This window comes from Heteronotia binoei, chromosome 11 (genome assembly GCF_032191835.1).
Source record: "Heteronotia binoei isolate CCM8104 ecotype False Entrance Well chromosome 11, APGP_CSIRO_Hbin_v1, whole genome shotgun sequence".
Taxonomy (NCBI): domain Eukaryota; kingdom Metazoa; phylum Chordata; class Lepidosauria; order Squamata; family Gekkonidae; genus Heteronotia; species Heteronotia binoei.
In genome coordinates, this window is record NC_083233.1 from 20,708,812 (window position 1) to 20,729,344 (window position 20,533).

At 47.7% G+C, this 20,533-nt stretch overlaps 1 protein-coding gene across 1 annotated transcript in view; it reads left to right on the forward strand.

Moving 5' to 3' along the window:
- The window catches only part of LOC132579512 (connector enhancer of kinase suppressor of ras 2-like), a 575,915-nt gene that overhangs the window by 469,000 nt on the left and 86,382 nt on the right, over window positions 1–20,533 (forward strand). Inside the window, exon 15 of the mRNA XM_060249934.1 lies at window positions 13,402–13,450. Coding sequence (XP_060105917.1) covers window positions 13,402–13,450 — 49 coding nt within the window. The remainder of the gene's footprint in view (window positions 1–13,401; window positions 13,451–20,533) is intronic.

The window sequence follows — 20,533 nt, forward strand, 5'->3', positions numbered from 1 at the left end:
GGTTTGAATAGAGCTCAGTCTGTGTTGGTGTTCCTGAAGTAAAGCTTGCTGAAATCACTCTCCGACTCTGGTCTCTTACTGCATCGACCCCAGTACTTTACACTGGCGACGAGGATGGGATGCCAGTAAGAACCAGCAACACGGAAAGGTGGCTAAATCCAAGCCATCTGGGTCCACACCTCCGCTCTGCGCACACCCCATCTCGCAAGCCGCCCAGACACGCTGCCAAGAATGGAGGCTCCAGCCAACCTCCTGCAGCCCTTTAGCATCGATCGCCCCGAGCTGTGGGACTTGTGGGTCGAAGGCTTCCAGTCATACCTGACCTTCCGGAAGATTACAGAGACTACCATGCAGAGAGCTCTGCTTATCAGTACGTGTGGCACGGAGACCGTGGACTTAGCCAGGGCTCTTCTCCAACCCAGGAAGCTCTCAGAGACGCCGGTGGACGACATCATCAGCGCTCTGGAGAAGTATTTCCAGCCCCAGCCAACCAAGCTCACCCGGCACTGGGACTTCCGACAAAGGACACAGAAGGCAGGCGAAACCACGATGGCGTTCTTGACAAGCCTGCGCCAGGTGGCAAGCCGATGCAGTTTCGCAGACCTCAACAAAGCCCTTCTCGACCAGTTTGTATGGAGCTTGAGGGACGAAAAACTAGTACAGAAACTCCTGTCCCTCTCCGAGTGCGACCTAACAAAGGCAATCGATGTGGCCACCAGCTGGGAGAAGGGCAGATCAGCAGGGCCACGGCTGACAAGACAGGCTGCGGCACACCAGATCAACCCTGAACCATCTACAGAGGACTCAGACGAGGACAAAGCTCTACAAACCGGCTATCGTTCAGCAGGAAGGAAGACCACCCATGCCCCACAGGGCATGAGACACAAGACACCACCTGCATGTGCAAGCTGCGGGGGCCAGCACGAGCGAAAGACCTGCTGATTCCGGAATGCCACCTGTCGACTCTGCAACAAGGAAGGCCACATCGCCTGTGCCTGCAGATCCACATCCCGAGCACGCGTCCCGCAAAGATCTGCGCACTCCGAAGGCCAGCCAGACTTCGAGACCGACGCTCTCCACGCCCACCTATACCCGGTACAGTACCTCCCCTCGCCGGTCAGGCCCTCCAAAATCCGGGTCAATGTAGGGATCGGGGGGGTGCCCTGCCAAATGGAGGTGGACTCTGGGTCAGCATCATCTATTATAGCGGCAGAGACATTTTTTAAAAATCCCCACCAGGCTGAGGCCTCGTTTCAGGGACCCGGGGTTTACCTTAGTGGACTTCCAGAAGAATAAGGTGCCTATCTTGGGAGTGGGCCCGGTCCCAGTCCAATACAAGGGGTTCAAGGGCCAGCTACAAGTGCTAGTGGTCAAGAACCACCTTACAAACCTTTTGGGTCTCGACTGGTTCAAGCCCCTGGGAATAGAGATCAGGGGGGTCAATAAGACTGTCGGAGTGGACTTTAACAAGGTTTGCGAAGAGTTCCCGGCCATTTTCGATGGCACCTTGGGCTGCTACACGGGTCCCCGGTTACACTACACCTCGACCCCACAGTGCGGCCTATTAGGCTTAAAGCGCGGCGAGTTCCATTCGCACTCAAGCCTAAAATTGAAGAGGAACTGGATAAACTGATTGCACAGGGAATACTAGAGCCTGTTACCCACGCAACCTGGGAAACTCCCATCGTGACTCCAGTCAAGCCCAGTGGGGAAGTGCGGATTTGTGCAGACTATAAGTGCACCCTCAACAAGGCTCTTCAGGCCCATGCATACCCTGTGCCCATCGTCAGCCACGTTTTAGCCACCCTAGCCGGCGCAAAAATTTTTGGCAAGTTGGACTTGGCCCAAGCTTACCAACAGCTGCCGGTGGATGAGGCCACGGCCAACGCCCAAACAATTGTGACCCACCGGGGGGCCTTTAGAGTAAAGCAGTTGCAATTTGGCGTGAGTGTGGCTCCGGGGTTGTTCCAGGAACTCATGGACTCTCTTTTAAAAGGACTTCCCGGAGTCACTCCATTCTTCGATGATGTGCTGATCGCTGCAGCCTCGCCTGAAGAATTCGCCGCCCGCCTTAGAGGAGTCCTACAACGTTTTGAAAAAGCCGGCCTCAAGGTCAAACGGAAGAAGTGCCTCCTGGGTGTGGATCGGGTGGAATTCCTGGGGTTCTCCATCGATGCCCAGGGGGTCCACCCCTCCGACGCCAAGCTATGTGCCATCAGAGATGCTCCAGCGCCCACCAACAAGCAAGAACTCCAGGCCTTCCTCGGCCTCCTAAACTTTTATCATGCTTTTCTCCCCCACAAGGCAGCGGTGGCCGAACCCCTGCACCGGCTTCTAGACAAGAACCGACCCTGGGCGTGGGGCCGCCAGCACGCTAAAGCCTTCCAGGATATCAAGGGCCTCCTGATATCCAACTCCGTCCTTGCCCATTTCGACGAGACCCTGCCCTTGGTCCTTGCATGCGACGCATCCCCTTATGGCGTGGGGGCAGTTCTGGGCCACCGACTCCCTGATGGGACCGAAGTCCCTATCGCGTACTACTCGCGGACCCTCTCGTCGGCAGAGCGGAACTACGCCCAAATCGACAAAGAAGGGTTGGCAGTTGTGGCCGGCGTCAAAAAATTTCATGATTACATCTACGGCCGACCCTTTACCCTCTATACGGACCACAAACCCCTCTTGGGCCTCTTTGCATCAGACCGGCAGACCCCTCAGGTGTTGTCCCACGGGTCCTCCGTTGGTCCATTTTTCTAGCCGGCTACACTTATACCCTAGTGCATCGCCCGGGCAAGGCAATGGGCCATGCTGACGCCCTGAGCCGCTTGCCCTTGCCTGACGTGGATCCCGATCCAGCCCCGGCTCATCAGATCCTACTGATGGACATGCTTCCGGACAGGCCATTGCTCGCCCGCGACGTTGCTGCCCGCTCCGCTCGTGACCCAGTCCTCTCCCGTGTCTTGGACTGGGTGGGGAGGGGGTGGCCCAAGGGCTCGACTGGGCCGGAATTTACTCCGTTTGCAGCCCGGAAAGACGAACTATCCACCCACAAAGGCTGCCTACTATGGGGCAACAGAGTCGTCATCCCCAAACCCTTGCAAGACCAAGTGCTTAGAGCCCTGCACGAGGCACACCCGGGCATAGTCCGCATGAAGGCTCTCGCACGGAGCTATGTCTGGTGGCCTGGCCTCAATGCAGAAATTGAGGCTTGGGTTAAAAGGTGCCCGACATGCCAGGTGTCAAGGCCTGACCCCCCACGTGGCCCAGTGCAACCATGGGAATCCACCAAAACCCCCTGGTCAAGACTGCATATGGACTTTGCTGGCCCCTTCCATGGGCGGACTCTACTCATACTAGTGGATTCATACTCCAAGTGGTTGGAGGTGGTCCAGGTGCCCTCGCCATCATCGCAGGCGACCATCACGGCTCTGAGGGCCATCTTTGCAACCCACGGGTTGCCGGAGAGCATCGTCACCGACAACGGCACAGCATTCACGTCCGCAGTGTTCCAGGACTTCTTAGCCAGGAACCTCATCAGGCACATTCGCTCTGCCCCGTTCCATCCAGCCACCAACGGCCAGGCAGAGCGGATGGTGCGCACGGCAAAGGAGGCCTTGAACCGTCTGGGCCCCTCAGACTGGCCAAAAGACTTGGCGTGTTTCCTAATGGCCTACCGGACCACACCCACCGCCTCCACAGGTCGCAGTCCAGCCGAACTCCTCATAGGCCGCCGCATCACCACCCTGCTGGACAAGCTGCACCCTGACTGAGCCCCAGACAGGCGACCGGCGCCGGAATACCTTAAAGCCCCCAGAGGGTTCTACCCAGGTGAGACAGTGTGGGCACAGATCTATGCCACCACTGGCCCCGCCTGGCTCCCTGGAAAGGTGGACCACGTCACCGGACCGGTCTCCTATGCAGTGACCTTGGAGGGTGGACATCTCCTGAGGCGACACATCGACCAACTCCGTGGTCGCCTGCCTGCCGGGGAGCCAAGGTCAGAGGCTCCAGATCCGGACAACGTAAGTCCCCGTGAGCCTGACACAGAACAGGGTTCCGTGGAGCCCGCTTCGGCCCAGCAGGAGGAGACCCCCGACCACGCAGCTGAACCCAGGTCTCCCAGGGCCGCCGTCCCAGATGTCTCCAGCTCTGCAGCCGCGGAACCACCAACCGAGTCGGAACGCCCAGTCCCCTCGGAGCTCCGACGCTCGACACGAGACCGCCGCCCTCCGGCATATCTCCAGGACTATGTCACCTGATAGCTGGAACTATGGGGGGAGGGGTGTTGTGTCCTAGGTTCAAATGGAGAACTGTTACTTTTGGAGGGAACTGTTACTTTTGGAGGGAAGCTGAACAAGCCAAGCTTGTACTCCACACCAGGGTTCCAGAAAAGGCCTAAGCGTGCCCAATCAGGGGAAGGATTGAAACATAAGTAGCCAATCAACATCTAGGCTCATACTGTACCCTGATAGGCCCTTAGGCCTCTGTAAATAGCCAATCCATGTACATAGTTAAGGTCCAATCAGAAGGGGGCAAGAATTGTATAAAGGAGCGGGAGGTTTGAATAGAGCTCAGTCTGTGTTGGTGTTCCTGAAGTAAAGCTTGCTGAAATCACTCTCCGACTCTGGTCTCTTACTGTGTCGACCCCAGTACTTTACACATGGGGAATTGAACAACAAAGCCCAGACACAATTATTGGGGTGGGAAGTGGGTAAGAAAGAAAGAGCACAATAAAATTTAGAGATTCCAGAGCTCCACACCTGTGAAATCTTGCCCAAAATGAGGCCTGAGTGTGGTGTAGTAGTTTATTTATTTATTTATTTTTATTTATTTAGAATTTATATCCCGCCCTTCCCACAAGTGGCTCAGGGCGGCTTCCAGCATTAGATCCAACATAAATTAAACAATATTTAAACACGTAAAGAAATAACTTTAAAACAGATAAAACAGATAAAACCATAAAAATTAATAAATATTCCAATATATACAGAGATCTGGCAGGTGGCATTAAAATTCTCAAGCTAGGTGTAAGCTAACCGGAAGAGGGTTAAGAGTGGCAGCCTAGTTAAGAGTGGCAGCCTAGAATTTGGGAGACCCAATCATAAGTCCCCACTCTGCCATGAAAGCTTGTTGGGTCACCTTTGGACAGTCTTTTTATCTCAGCCTAAATTATCTCACAGGGTTATTATGAGGATAAAAAGGAGGAGGGGAAAATAATGTTGAACGCTGGTTTTGGTCTCCACTTGAGTCAATCTGTAGCTATAGCTATAGATATCCTTTATACATAATTCCCTTGTGGTGGTGGCAAAATTGAGCACCCTCATTTGTTGGAACTTTTCTGCATGAACTATTGGCTCATGAACTGTCTGTCACCATCTCTGGCCTCCCATTGGCTGACTCCCCTGCCCCCACCTACTGCAGGCCCAGGAATGTTGAACAAACCACCAAAACAGTCTTACCTCAGAGACAGACACATCTCCGATGCTTCTTTGTGTCTTCTCTGACACTCTAAAAAAGGCATCATGACCGCCACCAGCAACAGACCTCTTCAATGGCCCACACAGACAACCCCCCAGCACACGCATCCTCCAAAAGCTGCCAAAATAGTCAGGGAGCCACTACCACCATTGTAATGCGACTAGGCAGCAAGGTCTGGCACTGCTGAGATAATTTCCTCAGAGAGCATGGCTGTCCTACCTTTACTACCTTTCCTGCCTCTGTCACTCCCTCCTCCCCTCAGCCTCAACCCAGGATGGGTGGCTGAGAAGGAGATAGGGTTGCCAACTCAAGGTTGGGAAACTTCTGGATATTTTCTGGGTGGAGCCTGGAGGGGGGGGGGGGTGGCACCTCAGACAGGTACAATGCCATAGACTCTAAACTGACAATTTCCTCCTGAGGAACCATTATTATCAATCTCCAGGTGAGGGCTGAAGATCACTCAGAATTACAGCTGCTCTCCAGATGACAGAGATCAGCTCCCCTTGAGGTGTGTGTGGGGAGTGAATGCCTTCACTTGGGTAGATGGGAAAACAGCAAGGGTGGCGGGACACTCGCCCAGAGCCTCTTTCTAAAGCCTGTTGTATTTTTTTCTCTCCACAATGGGCCTTATTCCTAGTGGATATAGAAACAAATAAGCAGGAAGAAGGGAAAAATTAGTGTAGGGTTGCCAAACCTCCAGGTGGTACCTAGAGATATGGAATTTCCAGGTGACAGAGATCAGTTCACTTGGAGAAAATGGCAGCTTTGGAAGCAGACTCTATGGCAGAGGTCCTTCCCCAATCCCTACTCTCCTAAGGCTCCACTCTCATAATCTTCAGGTATTTCCCAAGCTGAATTTCTCCCCTGGAGCTTCTTTGGGGAGTAGACTCTAGGACACTATTCCTTGCTGAAGTTTGCCCCATGCCCAAACCTGCCCTCAGTGGGCTCCACCCCCTCCACCCCCCCCCCCCCCAGTCTCCAGAAATGTTCAAATGTGGAGTTAGCGGTCCTAAGGCCCATGTGTATTGGTCTTGGAAGCCCTTAGAGCAAACAAGTAGTTTTCTTTATGTAATTTTAGCATTTCTATATACCCCTTTTCGGTGAAAATCTTTGAGTCAGTTTACAAAAAGTTAGTTATACCAAAATGCCAAGTCATATGACATAAAGCAAAAAAAAAAAGAATGTAACAGTATCCCCTCAACAGGGGCCAACATATGGTATACATTTGAGTAGCTTAATGTTATATGATAATACTATACAACAGTTTTAATGAGAAATAACAAGGGTATTATTCTTATGTAATTTTTATTATAACAAATTGTTGTGTGAAAAAAATATTTAAAAATTCTGTGAGGTAACGCCATATATATCAAGTCACATACTTTTAAAATTATAATGCCACATACTTTTCTTATATACATATGTATATATATTGACTAAGGAATAGAACAAAGTTAGAGTCTAATGGCACCTTAAAGGCCAACAAAATTTTATTCAGGGTGTGAACTTCCATATGCACACACACTTTGTCAGACAGAATGGAATGATAAAATTATAAACTTAGCTTGTTATTCTTGTTTGCATCTGTTAAAACATTTCATTATATTTTATGCTTGCATATCAATTTGCTGTTCAGCCTCTGCCTTACATGTATGGACTGGTAAGTATCATTCACTGGTCTTTAAGGTGCCACTGGACTCTAACGTTCTTCTGCTGCTTCAGACCAACACAGCCACCCACCTGGATCAATCTTGACCAGGGCCTTTTCTGTAGAAAAAGCCCAGCAGAAGTTCATTTGCATATTAGGCCACACCTCATAATGCCAAGCCAGCCGGAACTGCGTTGCTGTGCGTTCCTGCTCAAAAAAAGCCCTGATCTTGACTAAGGAATGTCAACAGCTGCAGAATTGCCCTTTAAGTTGTGTTTCTGCTAATTGCATTTCTTATGCATTTTCCCCCTTTCCTTTTTTCTCCATTCTGTATTCTCTTAAAAATTCAAAATAAAATTTATTAAAGGGGGGGGAGTAACGAAGGATAATAGAAAGCTGTCAATGTGCAGCAGTTCGAATGTCAGGCTAGGATCTAGGAGACCTCTACTCAGAACCCCTCTATGCCATGGAAGCTCGATGGGTGACCTTGGGCTAGTCACTGTCTCTTAGCCTAACCTACCTCTGGAGGTGGTGCTTGTGAGAATAGAATGGAGGAGGGGGAAAGGATGGGATGCTGCCCTGAGCTCCTTGGATAGGGTTGCCAGGCATGGCCGGTCAACCAGCATGAGATGGGGGGAACTAAAGTGTCTCCCCAGTGCAATGCCAGCAGTGGCAGGTCATACTGGAAGTAATATTATTGCATGGAAACAAAGATCACCACCTCCCCTTTTGCCAACATGCTTCCGCCTGCTGACCAGATGAGCACTGGCAGGCATCAGCCACAATTACCAGGAGTCTGTCCACCATTAGCAAGTACCTGGTAAACCTGTATCTTGGAGAAAGGACAGGGATGGTGATAACAACAGCAACTGTCATTCTAATAGTAGCAGTCAAGACATCCAGAAAGTTATTTCAGAAAAAAACCTCTTTGCCTGGCACAGAATGAGACTCTTGGAGTGAGGTTACGATGCCGCTGCAGAAGAGGTTGTTGTATAGATTTAAAATGAAGTGATCCAAAATGTTTAGAAAGTATTTACTTTTAGACTTTCATTTCAGGATGCTTGAAAAGTCATTTATTTTTCAGCACTGTAGATGCTGCAGCTTCCATAATTGCTTTCCTTCAGACAAGTACCAATTTGCAGCTATTTATTATAACTGGACTCTTTAATTATTTGAGGGGCAGCAAGGAGCAAGGTAAAGCCTCTGCTATAAATAGACAGTCTGAGAGGAAGAGAACTGGCTGGAAGAGCTCGGAAGGACCAATTGATTTCATTTCACTCCGAGGAGTTCAGAGCGACATCACCCTCCAGCATCTCACACAGGGAAAGAGGGACATTTTTGTAACAGAAGAAAAAGAGGGAGGGGTCCCAAACTCCAGACTACAAAACACATAAAAAAGAGGCAAAACTCAAGCCTGAGCTGGGGGTAAAATGGATATATTTATTAATTGAAGAAGTCCTATGACTTTTATGGTTTTTGACCATCTCTGATCTTAGTTCCTCTGATAATGGGCTGCTATGACCTAGAGATTGTAGCAGGGGTCCCTAATGTGGTGCCAATGGGTGCCATGGCACCTGCAAACACCTTTCATGGCACTGGCCATGTGTTTTTAGAAGAAGAAGAAGAAGAAGAAGAAGAAGAAGAAGAAGAAGAAGAAGAAGAAGAAGAAGACTGCAGATTTATACCCCGCCCTTCGCTCTGAATCAGAGTCTTAGAGCAGCTTACAATCTCCTTTATTTACTCTCCCCACAACAGACACCCTGTGAGGTGGGTGTGGCTGAGAGGGCTCTCACAGCAGCTGCCCTTTCAAGGACAACTCCTACGAGAGCTAGGGCTGACCCAAGGCCATTCCAGCAGCTGTAAGTGGGGGAGTGGGGAATCAAACCCAGTTCTCCCAGATAAGAGTCCACACATTTAACCACTACACCAAACTGGCTCTATAACAAAATGGGCATGACCCAGTGGGGCTTTTGCCTAGCAAGGCTTCCAGTTGGCCATTGGAGATGATTGGCAGTGCTGATTTATTTAAAAAAAAATGTTGCTTTGGCAGCAGCTACCACCTTACCCACAAGGATTTTCAATGCGTGACTGAAGGTAATCTACAGCCATTTTGTGGCTGACTCTGCCTCTTGCAGCAACCATTTTGTGGCTGTGCCCACCATGCTGTCTCAGAATTTCAAATGTGCCTGCAGACTCAAAAAGGTTGGGAATCCCAAGGTTAGGGTGTCAGGATAGGACTGGAGAGACCCCAGGTGCAAACCCGCACTGAGCTGTAAATTTCACGAGGTAACCCTGAGTCAGTCACTCTCTGTTAGCCTCATCTGCCACATGGAGCTGCTGTGAGGCCAGCATGCAGGTTGGGAGACCATGTACACTTCCCCAAGCTCCTTGGAAGAATGATAACAGCATGACAGAAACACAGTAGAGATTATTTTGGTACTCCCTGTATCAAGCACAGCATGCTTTAGTGAATAAATATTCATTTGTTTTTAGCATCTTGTTGAGGTTCACCTCCTGGGTATTTTTATGTTTGTAGCTCTATTTTGGTACCATAGGCTGTTGATTGTGTCCTCTTCAAAATAACAACAAACAAACAAACATATTCACATTGTTACATGCTAATAGGGTTGCCAAGTCCCCAGTCTGGGCAGGGGCTCCCCCACTTTTGCGGGCTCCTTCCCGCCCGCAGATGCTCCAGAACACAATGCTATGATGTCACTCAGAAGTGATGTCATTGCTCAGCAACATAAAGTTTTTGGACAAAACTCTATGGTAAATTTGGACTCAAACAATAGAATTTTGCCCCAAAACTAGAGCATCGCTGTGCAATGTCAGTGTCATGATGACATCACTTTTAGATGATGTCATCATGCCACACATGGTTGCATGCACAGCAGAAGATCCCCAGAAGACTCGGAGATCCCCCCGCAGTGAAGAAGGTAGGACCTGGCAACCCTACATACTAATAGTGGCTTCTCTCTGTTTGTTGTATACTGTATTCATTAATTATGTACTATCTTTTCCAGTGATTTAAGAGCCGAAAGGTCATCGTTCTTGCACTTAAAGATATATGAGAAAAAACTTAATTGTTCCATAATGTTTTTAACAACATACACTTCAAAACATACGTTAGTGGCTGAAATGTGTGAAGTGGCAATTTATGTGCTGCAGGGAGAGCGAAGGTCAAAAACTACCCATTATGTTTTCTTCCATGTTGGTTTTAAAAGACCCCTCTTTCCAAATGCAGCTACTGGGGGCTACTTTTTCAAGGCTGACTTAGGGTTGCCAAGCCTCCACTGGCCACCAGTGGGGCATGGGTGGGGAGGAAGAGATCCGGGTTGGGAAGCTCCTGGGGATTTGGAGATGGAGACTGGGGAGGACAGAGGCCATGGTGGGATACAGTGCCATAGAGTCCACTGTCCAAAGCATCCATTTTCTTCAGGGGAACTGATCTCTATAGTCTGGAGATGAGCTATAATTTCAGGGAATTCCCAGTTTCCACCTGGAGGCTGCCATCCCTAGGCAGAAAACAGCATGAGGAAGAGAGAGGATCTTTAACCCTTTCCCCACTGCTGTTTTCCTATTGAAAAAGTCAACTCTAAGTGGCTTGCACCCTCACTGAGGAAAGTTTATAGGAAACTGTTGCTTTTCCTCTGCAGGGTGCTTTTTTTCCAGGGAGAAAAGAGTTAAAATGGCTCCTCCCAGCCTATGCCATTCCCCTTGAATGGTGGAAATAAATGTTGTGAATAAAAATAAAATATCCTGTACTTGCATTTGGAAAGGAAGAGGATTATTTAAAAATGAACATGAAAGGAAATATAATGTGTAGCTAGAGTCTTAATGTACATGTTCTAGTGCAGGGATGTTAAACATGTGGCCCAGGGGCCAAATCAGGCCCCCGGAGGACTTCGATCAGGCCCCTGAGCAACTGGCTCTTCTCTGCTTCCTTCTCCCTCTCTCTTGCTTCTTTCTGCATCTCAACTTGCTTTACAAGGCTTGCTAAATCACTCAGGAGCTACAGAGCAAAACCTTGATTTTCTCCATTGGTTGAGGCTCCTCCCCCTCCTGGTCCCCTGGGGAGGGAGGGAGGGAAAGGGCCAGAGCTTCCTTTGCCCAGATCCCTGGATCCCACAGAAGAAATACAGAGAAATCACCTTTATAACCAACAAGTGTTAAGTTTTAAGCATGTTTTAAGGGTTTTAAAAAAAAAAGCTTTAGTTGTGTTTGTCTGTGTCCCTTAAAAAGATTATATCTCTGCTACCTAATCTTAAATAGGTACGCACATAGCCCGGCCCGACCCAACAAGTCTGAGCCACTTGGTGGGAAGGGCAGGATATAAATAAATGAATGAATGAATGAATGAATGAATGAATGAATGAATGTATGTATGTCAGATCCGGCCCTCATAACAAATGACTTCGACACTCCTGTATCTAGTGCATGCTTGTGTGCTAGAGTCCAGATGCATCCACTCATGCATAGGGATGGGCATGAACCAGGAAAAATGGTGGTTCATGTTGATTCATGATTTGTTTGATTGCCCAGACCAGTGATTCATGTTGGTTTGTGGCTCATTTGATTTCTGAACCAATTCTTTGGTTTGCAAGGTGGTAAAACAGCTCCCTTGTGAGTTAGCGATGCCAAACTCACAGGAAAACTTCAGCAGGCTCTTCTCCACCAGCCCTCCAAATTTGGCAAAGGTTGGGTTTAAGTTGTCCATGTTATAAACCCCCAAAGCAGGTGCCCCTAGGAAAACTCAACTCTAGCTTCAGATTCTGTCCCTGGAACCACATCCAGGAGACATGTTTTAAAAACCGTTCCACTGTAGGGAGTGGGGAGCAGTCCCTCAAAGCTTCCCCTGATCAGCCACGTAGCAAACAGCAACTAAACTAACTCTTTTATTTGTGCTGCAAAGTGAAAGCAGCTGAGTCAGGGTGTGGTATTATACTAGTAGATAATCTGCTCCCATAGAGCAGAATGGGAACTCCATGATTGGCTCCCAGAGCTGCCAGTCAAGCTATGGACAACTGCTTTGGGTGTTTCTAGGGCTCTCCAAAGGTCCAGTCCCAGTGTTGCCTAGGAACTGACTGATTTGGCACCAGGCTGTCTGGAGAACGAACCGCAAAAACAATTAGTTCGTTTTTTGGTTCGAGAATAATACAATGAATCAAACTGGTTCAAAATGAACCATGAACTGCCCTGGTTCGTGCTCGAACTGCGGTTCATCTCTAAGTGCATGCCCATCCCTACTCACACAAAGATTTCACCTCTAAAGATCCTTTGGAGGGCGCCAAAACCAGGGGTGGAATTCTAGCAGGAGTTCCTTTGCATATTAGGCCACACACCCCTGATGCAGCCAGTCCTCCAAGAGCTTACAAAAAACAGGCTTGTAAGCTGTTGGAGGATTGGCTACATCAGGGGTGTGTGGCCTAATATGCAAAGGAGCTCCTGCTAGAATTCCACCCCTGGACAAAACCAAAACAAAGATGACTTGAACAACATAGACTAGAAAATGTTTGGGCCTCCTCCAAAGACAGAATGAGGGCACTGATTTCCCAGAAAATAGGAGCCTTGTTTGGTAAATAGGGGGCAGTTGATTTGTTGTTCATTCATGGCTCCCTTGCAGCCCCTTGTCCAGGCAGCTTACAGATCTGCTTAGCTTCAGGAGCAAAAATGCTTGATGACGATGATGATGATAATAATAATAATAATAATAAATTTTTATTTATACCCCGCCCTCCCCGCCGAAGCAGGCTCAGGGCGGCTTACAGGACATGGTGGGTCACATGATGATGTACTTACAGATCAGCCTGGGGATGATTGCTCTCCACCTGCCCATCCCCATCCCCCGCCACCCTTATGCTTGCATTAACAGACACCAGCTAATCAGCTTTGAGGATTGTGGAACCAGATGCTCTCCCAAGAACCAGTTTACATTTTTCCTCCTGGAGACCAATTTCCCCACCTTTCCCTAAGCAAGCGTTTTGACAGAAGAAAGGCTTTGGGCTTACGTTTTTGAAATCTAAGCAGAAGTGGCATGCAGTGATTGAAGGAACTTGAAAGCTTTAGCTCCGCTCATGTTCTTTTACTCAGAAAAGCTGTTGTTTCATTCATCCTTTTAAGAGAATGTCTCTGTGTAAGTCAGGCATGCTGTGGGACTAAGTCCCAGAAGCAGGGATGTAAATTTGCAGGCCCTCATGGAATAAACTGTATTTTTCATCTTTTTTAGATTGTGTGTGTTTGTGTTTATAAACTCTCTTTTCTCAATCTCTGTCTAGATATGCAAGTTCTGCCGTTGAGCGTCAAGGAGGCACGTCAATGAGGAAGGTAAATCTCTGCTAAAATCCTGTCGCGATCTGACAGAAGCCTAGTGTTGTCTTTTCTCAAGTTCTTTTTAAAAAAAAAAAATAGTGATATATAGCTAACAATTAAGTAGTTTCTGTACAAGGGTTATGGCCATTATTCCAGCTAATGTACTGATTAAAATGATGAATTTAATCATTTTGTGAACATGTTGTGGGACTGGAACAAAGACTCACAGAGAATGGGACACTGTTTACTGCAATAGATGTTTTGAGGGTACTGATAAATAGGATATGATGAAGCCATTACCTATAGTTTCTCTCCAGCATCTGGTAATTAAAAAGCTGCAAATTGCAGAAATTTCATTTCATGCTTGTAACTAAAAGACATGGTTAGACCATTTCACAAACTTGTTTGTTTCTTTTTAAAAACCACCTGATGCCTTGTTCACATTTACGAAGTCCAAGTGGCCTTTCCCCACGTGGACTTTCTATAGACCAGGGGTGGCCAAACTTGCTTAATGTAAGAGCCACATAGCATAAACGTCAGATGTTGGAGAACTGCAAGATGTGAACATCACATGCTTGAGAGCCACAAGACATGAACATCAGATGTTGAAGAGCCACAAGGAAGGAAGGAAGGAAGGAAGGAAGGAAGGAAGGAAGGAAGGAAGGAAGGAAGGAAGATTCTATGCCATTAAAAGTATTTGGATTGAGGAAGGAAGGAAGGAAGGAAGGAAGGAAGGAAGGAAGGAAGGAAGGAAGGAAGGAAGGAAGGAAGGAAGGAAGGAAGGAAGGAAGGAAGGAAAATAGATGGGGAGGGAGAGGTGGAAAGAAAGCAACTCTAACTTTAAATGCACTGTCCAAGCCACCAGAGTGGTGGGAGCTTTGAGAGCCACATGTAGCTCCCAAGCCGCAGTTTGGCTACCCCTGCTATAGACATTTTCTGGGAATTCCCAGCCATGCAGGCACAGTTCAGATCATAAACATGATGCATAAATTGAAGGGTCTTCAGCCTTCCCTACTTCCTAATCTCTTTTCCCAGCCTGAAATGGCCCCAGGGAGCTTCCGTTTGCCCACCATGTACTAATGGCAATGTTTTTATGTTTAACCAAAGCAGCATAGTTTCAGGCCAGGAAAGAGGCATGGCAAGAAAGGCTGAGACCTTTTCATTTTGAGTGCCATGGTCCCAATCTTACTTGGGTGCAAACACACCTGGAAATTGAGTTTCCAGCACATCTGGACAAAAATGGAGGTGTAAATCTGACCAAAATCCTTGCAGCAGCCATGTGTCCGCCCACAAGTACTTAGCAATGTGTTGAATGAGCCCTAAGTGCTAACCTATACAAGATGCAAGAAGATCCATGATCAGATCTTTCCAACATTGTAATAAAGTAAATGCCACTGTATATTGGGAGAGGGGAATTAATCCTTCAACCCTTGCATGCTTTTGCCTATTGAAATCCCCTTAGGCTGCTGTTAATCTTGTGAAGAAGAAAAAGACAGGCAAAGAGCGATTCCTGTATTTTCCCCTGCTAAAGTTATAGCAGCATAGAGGGTTGGTTTCAGAATCTGAAAATGTGTGTTGATGGAAAGGTTAAACTGCCTCAGTCAGAATCAGGACTGTGTGTAGCTATACTTACCTTTTACTTGGAGAGCCAGTTTGGTGTAGTGGTTAAGAGTGGCAACCTCGGGGAGGGACGGTGGCTCAGTGGTAGAGCATCTGCTTGGGAAGCAGAAGGTCCCAGGTTCAATCCCTGGCATCTCCAAAAAAGGGTCCAGGCAAATAGGTGTGAAAAACCTCAGCTTGAGAGCCTGGAGAGCCGCTGCCAGTCTGAGAAGACAATACTGACTTTGATGGACCAAGGGTCTGGTTCAGTATAAGGCAGCTTCATATGTTCAACCTCTAATCTGGAGAACTGGGTTTGAGTCCCCATTCCTCCTCCGCATGCAATCAGCTGGGTGACCTTGGGTTAGTCACAGTTCTCTCCAAGTTCTTCTATCAAGAGCAGTTCTCTGAGAGCTCTCTCAGCCCCACCTACCTCACAGGGTTTCTGTTGTGGGGAGAGAGAACAAAGGGGATCCTAAACTGCTCTGAGACTCTATCTGAAGGACAAGGTATGAATACAGTCTCCTCCTCCTCTTCTTCTTTTGACAGCTTATACCCTGGAAATCTTGATGGTCTTTAAGGTGCTACTGGGCTCAGATTTGTTTTGCTGTGCTCAACATCTCTCTCATTATGAATTTACTTTCAAGAGGCTTTTCCCAGTGCTTTCCCTCAGTGTAATTCAGCCCCAAATATCTTCATGCAGGCGCTCTTGGAAACAGTCAAAGGCGATCAGGCAGGTTTATGATCCCAACGTTCCCGCTTGCCAGCCTGCTTAAGAATTTCAGCTTCCTTCAGGCTATTCTTCATGGAGTGAATACATGATAATTAGCCAAACCACCGAACGCTCTGTACAGAAGGCAGAGCGAGTCCCATTGCCTTTTCCTGCTCATTGCTTGAATTTTAAACTATTTTCTAAGTAACCGGGAGCCACGTTTTTGTAGCAAAGAGTGCAATTAGGTAGACATTCAAGGCTTGAAAACAAGGCAGCGACTTCTGAAGCAGCTGCAGATCGCGTTCCTTTTTTCTTAAGAACTGATTTATGTGGCTTCTGACAGGAGCTGAGTAATCTTTGACATCTGAAAGGATTAGTCGTCATTTATTTATGCAAATCCATTCTGCAGACGGAGATAATGGTTTTTAAAAAGTTGTAGTTTAGGTACTGGTAGCGATCCTTTTCATCTCCCTCAAAGATAATAGTGGGTATAATCACAACCAGGAAGAATGTCATAAGGCCGAAGGAAGAATCCAGAAATTGATCATACTGTTCAAGTAAGATGTTTTTAAATTCATCATGTATAGCCTACTTTCATGGTCTGTAAGCTAGTTCATAGCAGGGGGTGCGGCACGGAATCATAGCCTAAAGGGGTTTTACATCCACCTGCTCCTGTCAATGGAACAAAAATGCAACCAAAGGTCTCTTTAACACCTTCCTCTTCAGCCTCAATAGCTACAGAGGCTGCGGCAGAATCATACTCGTTATTATATCCCTTGGCAGTATGTGTCTAGAAATGGGCATGCTAGATGATTGGGTCTCCTGATAATTAAAAAAAAAACACACACCCTGAAATGCTGCTTGGAGGAAGAGGTCTACTTGCAGCATAGTAAAGGTTAAAGGTAGTCCCCTGTGCAAACACCAGTCGTTTCCAACTCTGGGGTGACGTCACATCACAGCATTTATGGCAGACTTTTTACAGGGTGGTTTGCCATTGCCTTCCCCAATCATCTACACTTTACCCCCAGCAAGCTGGGTACTCATTTTACCAACCTTGGAAGGATGGAAGGCTGAGTCAACTTTGAGCCACCGGCTACCTGAACCCAACTTCCGCCAGGATAGAACTCAGGTCGTGAGCAGAGCTTGGACTCCCAATACTGCAGCTTACCCCTCTGCACCACGGGGCTCTTTTATAGGTTAAAAGGTAAAGGTAGTCCCCTGTGCAAGCACCCGTCGTTTCCGACTCTGGGGTGACGTTGCTTTCACAACGTTTTCACAGCAGACTTTTTATGGGGTGGTTTGCCATTGTTAGGGTTGTTTAAATCTTTCCTGTCTGCCATTTTCCTCATCAAAATCTACACCCCATCAAAAGCTGCCATTTGACTCACTGAGAAGAAATACACCCACACAGCCTCTTGGGGACCATATTGATGAGGGAAATGACACAGGTGGTGAGTGATAAGCATTCATCACCACCACTGTAAACAAATTCACAGGTCCCCAAGGTTGTGTTTCAGGTCTGATGTGTGTTTATTTTTTAAATCTGGATATTTAGGCATGGGTATCTTATGTAGCTTGAAGGTTTGGTCCTTATAGGATGAATGGGAAAGTAGTCTTTGCTGGGGATCCCTAATTCCTTGAGAGCTATAGATTTCACAATTCCTTGGCCAGGAAGCATGATAATTAAATAGATCTGAGACTGGCTTGTAACTGAGGTGTTAGAAACCACAGTGAACTTGCTTCTAGATAACGATGTTGAGCATTAATGGACCACCAGTGGATTAAAAAAATGTTGTCTCTTCAGTTGGAGCATATGTGGACTCTCAAAATTGCATAACTTTTTGATGCAATCTGAGTGATTGCAGGCTTTTTAGCAAAGACTAGCAAAAGATGGTTTTTTTCATAAGTAGATTCTCACTTTATACCATGCTTGTGTTAACCACTGAGAAGACAGAAACTATCACAAAGGAATGGAGACTCTGGGGTTGGCATACAGTGCCCTTGCTTTCTGCCACCTGATTGTGAAAATTGCCCTGTGCTGCTAATGTGTACATCCACACTGAGAAAACATTGCAAAAAAGCAATTTTGTTCTTTGATGGAACCAGATGCATAGACTGCATCAAGATTGTTATGCAACATTTGAGAGATGCGACCACACATTCCCATGTGTTGCAAAAAGTCATGCTGAAAGAATGTTGTTTATTTGAGAATGTTCAGTCTGGAGAAAAGGAGGTTGAGAGTAGGGGTGTGCATTCGGTTCGGCCGAACCAAATCAACCGCTGAATCACCCCTGATTCGGCTGTATACGGAATCGCATACAGCCGATTCCAATTGGGGCCCATTATGTGGGAGCCGAGTATAGCTTCCCGTATACTTCCGTATAAATATTTGGAAGTATATGGAAGTCAATACAAAAGGCGGGAAAGGGGCTTCTGCAGCATCAGGAGAGCTGCTTGCCTCCTTTCCCGCCTTTGGTAGCCTTTTGCCGCCTCCCCCATAGCCTCCCTGGGATCAGGGAGGGGGGGAGGGGGAAGAAGAGCCCCAGCAGCCAATCCAAAGCATGCATTTGCAAAATGCATTGCAAATACATGCTTTAAAGGGCTTTTGTGTAGCTGATCCTCCAGCCATCAGCAACAATGTTGTCCTTACCAGACTTGCTTGGAGTAAGAGAAGACATCTAAAAGGTAAGGCAGTCTTGGGGTTCTTGTTTTTATTTTAGTTGGTAAAAGGACTTTTTAAGACTCAGAGTCCCTTTCCTTGTCCAGATTTGGGTGGTGGGTACTAGCTTATTTGGGGTTAGGGGGTTCTGCTGGGGTGGGGGTTTTTTGCCAATTTGCCCATATCTTACTTTAGTGAGAGTGTCCTTTTACTTTTCCTGATTTGGGTGGCTTGGATTTCTTGGGGTTAGGGTGAAGGGGGGGGGTTTGGGGGGAGGGGTTGGTAAAGTTCCTGTTTTGTTAAAAGTTAAGTTTTTTACTGTTTTAAAAGGATTCTGTGTTTGATTTGTTGCTGCTGTGTTGTACTGCTGTTGTTTCTTTTCTCTTCTGGTTCTTGGGGGGGTGCCTAATTTTCATTGTTTAAAAGGCCACTTTTTAACAGTTGAGTTTCTTGGCCTTCTCCTGTTGTCCCTTTTCCTGGTTCTGGTTTTGGGGGGGGGGGGAAGCTGGCACATGGGTGAGAGACCCAGAACCAGCAGGCTTGTTGTGCTTGGCCAGCTCTCTCCATGTTGTTTGGGGCAGGGCTGGAGAGCTGGCATCTGTAGATTGTGTGTTCTGTGGGAGGGAAGCTGGCATCTGGGTGAGAGACCCAGAACCAGCAGGCTTGTTGTGCTTGGCCAGCTCTCCCCGTGTTGTTTGGGGCAGCGCTGGAGAGCTGGCATCTGGGTTTGCTGCAGCCAGGTCTGCAGAGCAGACCTTGAGCAGATTGTGTTTTGTGTGGCAGTGACGTTGGCAACTGGGTTTATATTGGTTCCAGGCCTTCAGGGTTCATAGAGTAGATAGAGGGATGTAGTGCATTTGGGTCCCATAGAGATTATCTGGTATGAAGTTAGGTTCGGCTTTGGGTGTCCCAGGAATTGGACCCCCTGATCCAATTTTTTTTGGCCTTGTGGGTTTTGTGTGCGACAGTGCCCTGAAGCTGCACAACAGTTTGGGGGGCTCTCCTCAAAACCTCCTGCTCCCCAGAGCCACTTTTCCCACGACAATTACAGTGAGGAAATGGCTCTAATGGTTTTTTCTCACCATTGGGAGCAGTGTTCCTTTTGGGGTGCCCACAGATGGGTGCAGTCTTTTTTGGGCCAGGGGGGTTTCATGCTAGGGAGTCCCCTGAAGCTGCCCTGCAGTTTTGGAGCCTCTCCCTCAAACTCCCCTCTGGCCAGAGCCACTTTCCCCACAGCAATTATAGTGGAGGAAGTGGCTAATTGGGCTTTCCCCATCATTGTTGGCAATGGGCCTTTTGGGGAGCCCAAAGACAGGGACCCCCTGGCCCACTCTTTTTGGGACTTGGGGGTTTTGTAGGGGAGAGTCCCCTGCGGGTGCCATGCAAATTTGGGGGCTCTCCCTCAAACCTCCTCCCCCCCAGGCGGCTTCAAATATACCCTATGTTGCCATTGATTTCAATGGCCCATAGGGTATAATGGCACCGTATATTCAGAAATAGCTGCGCATCTACCATATATGCGGCTATTCCGACTACGGAATTTAGAAATATACGGGATTCCGAATTTTTTCCCCCCATATACTTCCGAATCCATGTACTTCCGAATTTTTCTTTTTTTGCGCATCCCTAGTTGAGAGGGGACACGATCTCTTTAAGTATTTGAAGGGCTATCAAAGTTTTCAGGTTTTCATGGCTGGTAACATCATTAGGGTTTGTAGAATCTTTCGGGCTCAAGTGCCGTGTTCTACTGGAGAAAGTTTTCCTTCCAGACGTTTCGTCCTCAGCTGCGGAGAACATCCTCAGTGGCGTTGCAGCCGGAGCAGGCGCTCTGACCTTCTTGGCTGCTGTGCATTGAGTGGGTAATGCACACTCAATGCACAGCAGCCAAGAAGGTCAGAGCGCCTGCTCCGGCTGCAACGCCACTGAGGATGTTCTCCGCAGCTGAGGACGAAACGTCTGGAAGGAAAACTTTCTCCAGTAGAACACGGCACTTGAGCCCGAAAGATTCTACAAACCCTAATATTTGAAGGGCTGTCACTTAGAGGAGGGCAGGAAGCTGTTCTTGTTGGCAGCAGAGGAGAGGACTCACAATAATGGGTCTAAATTAAAGATGGGGAAGTGCCAGCTG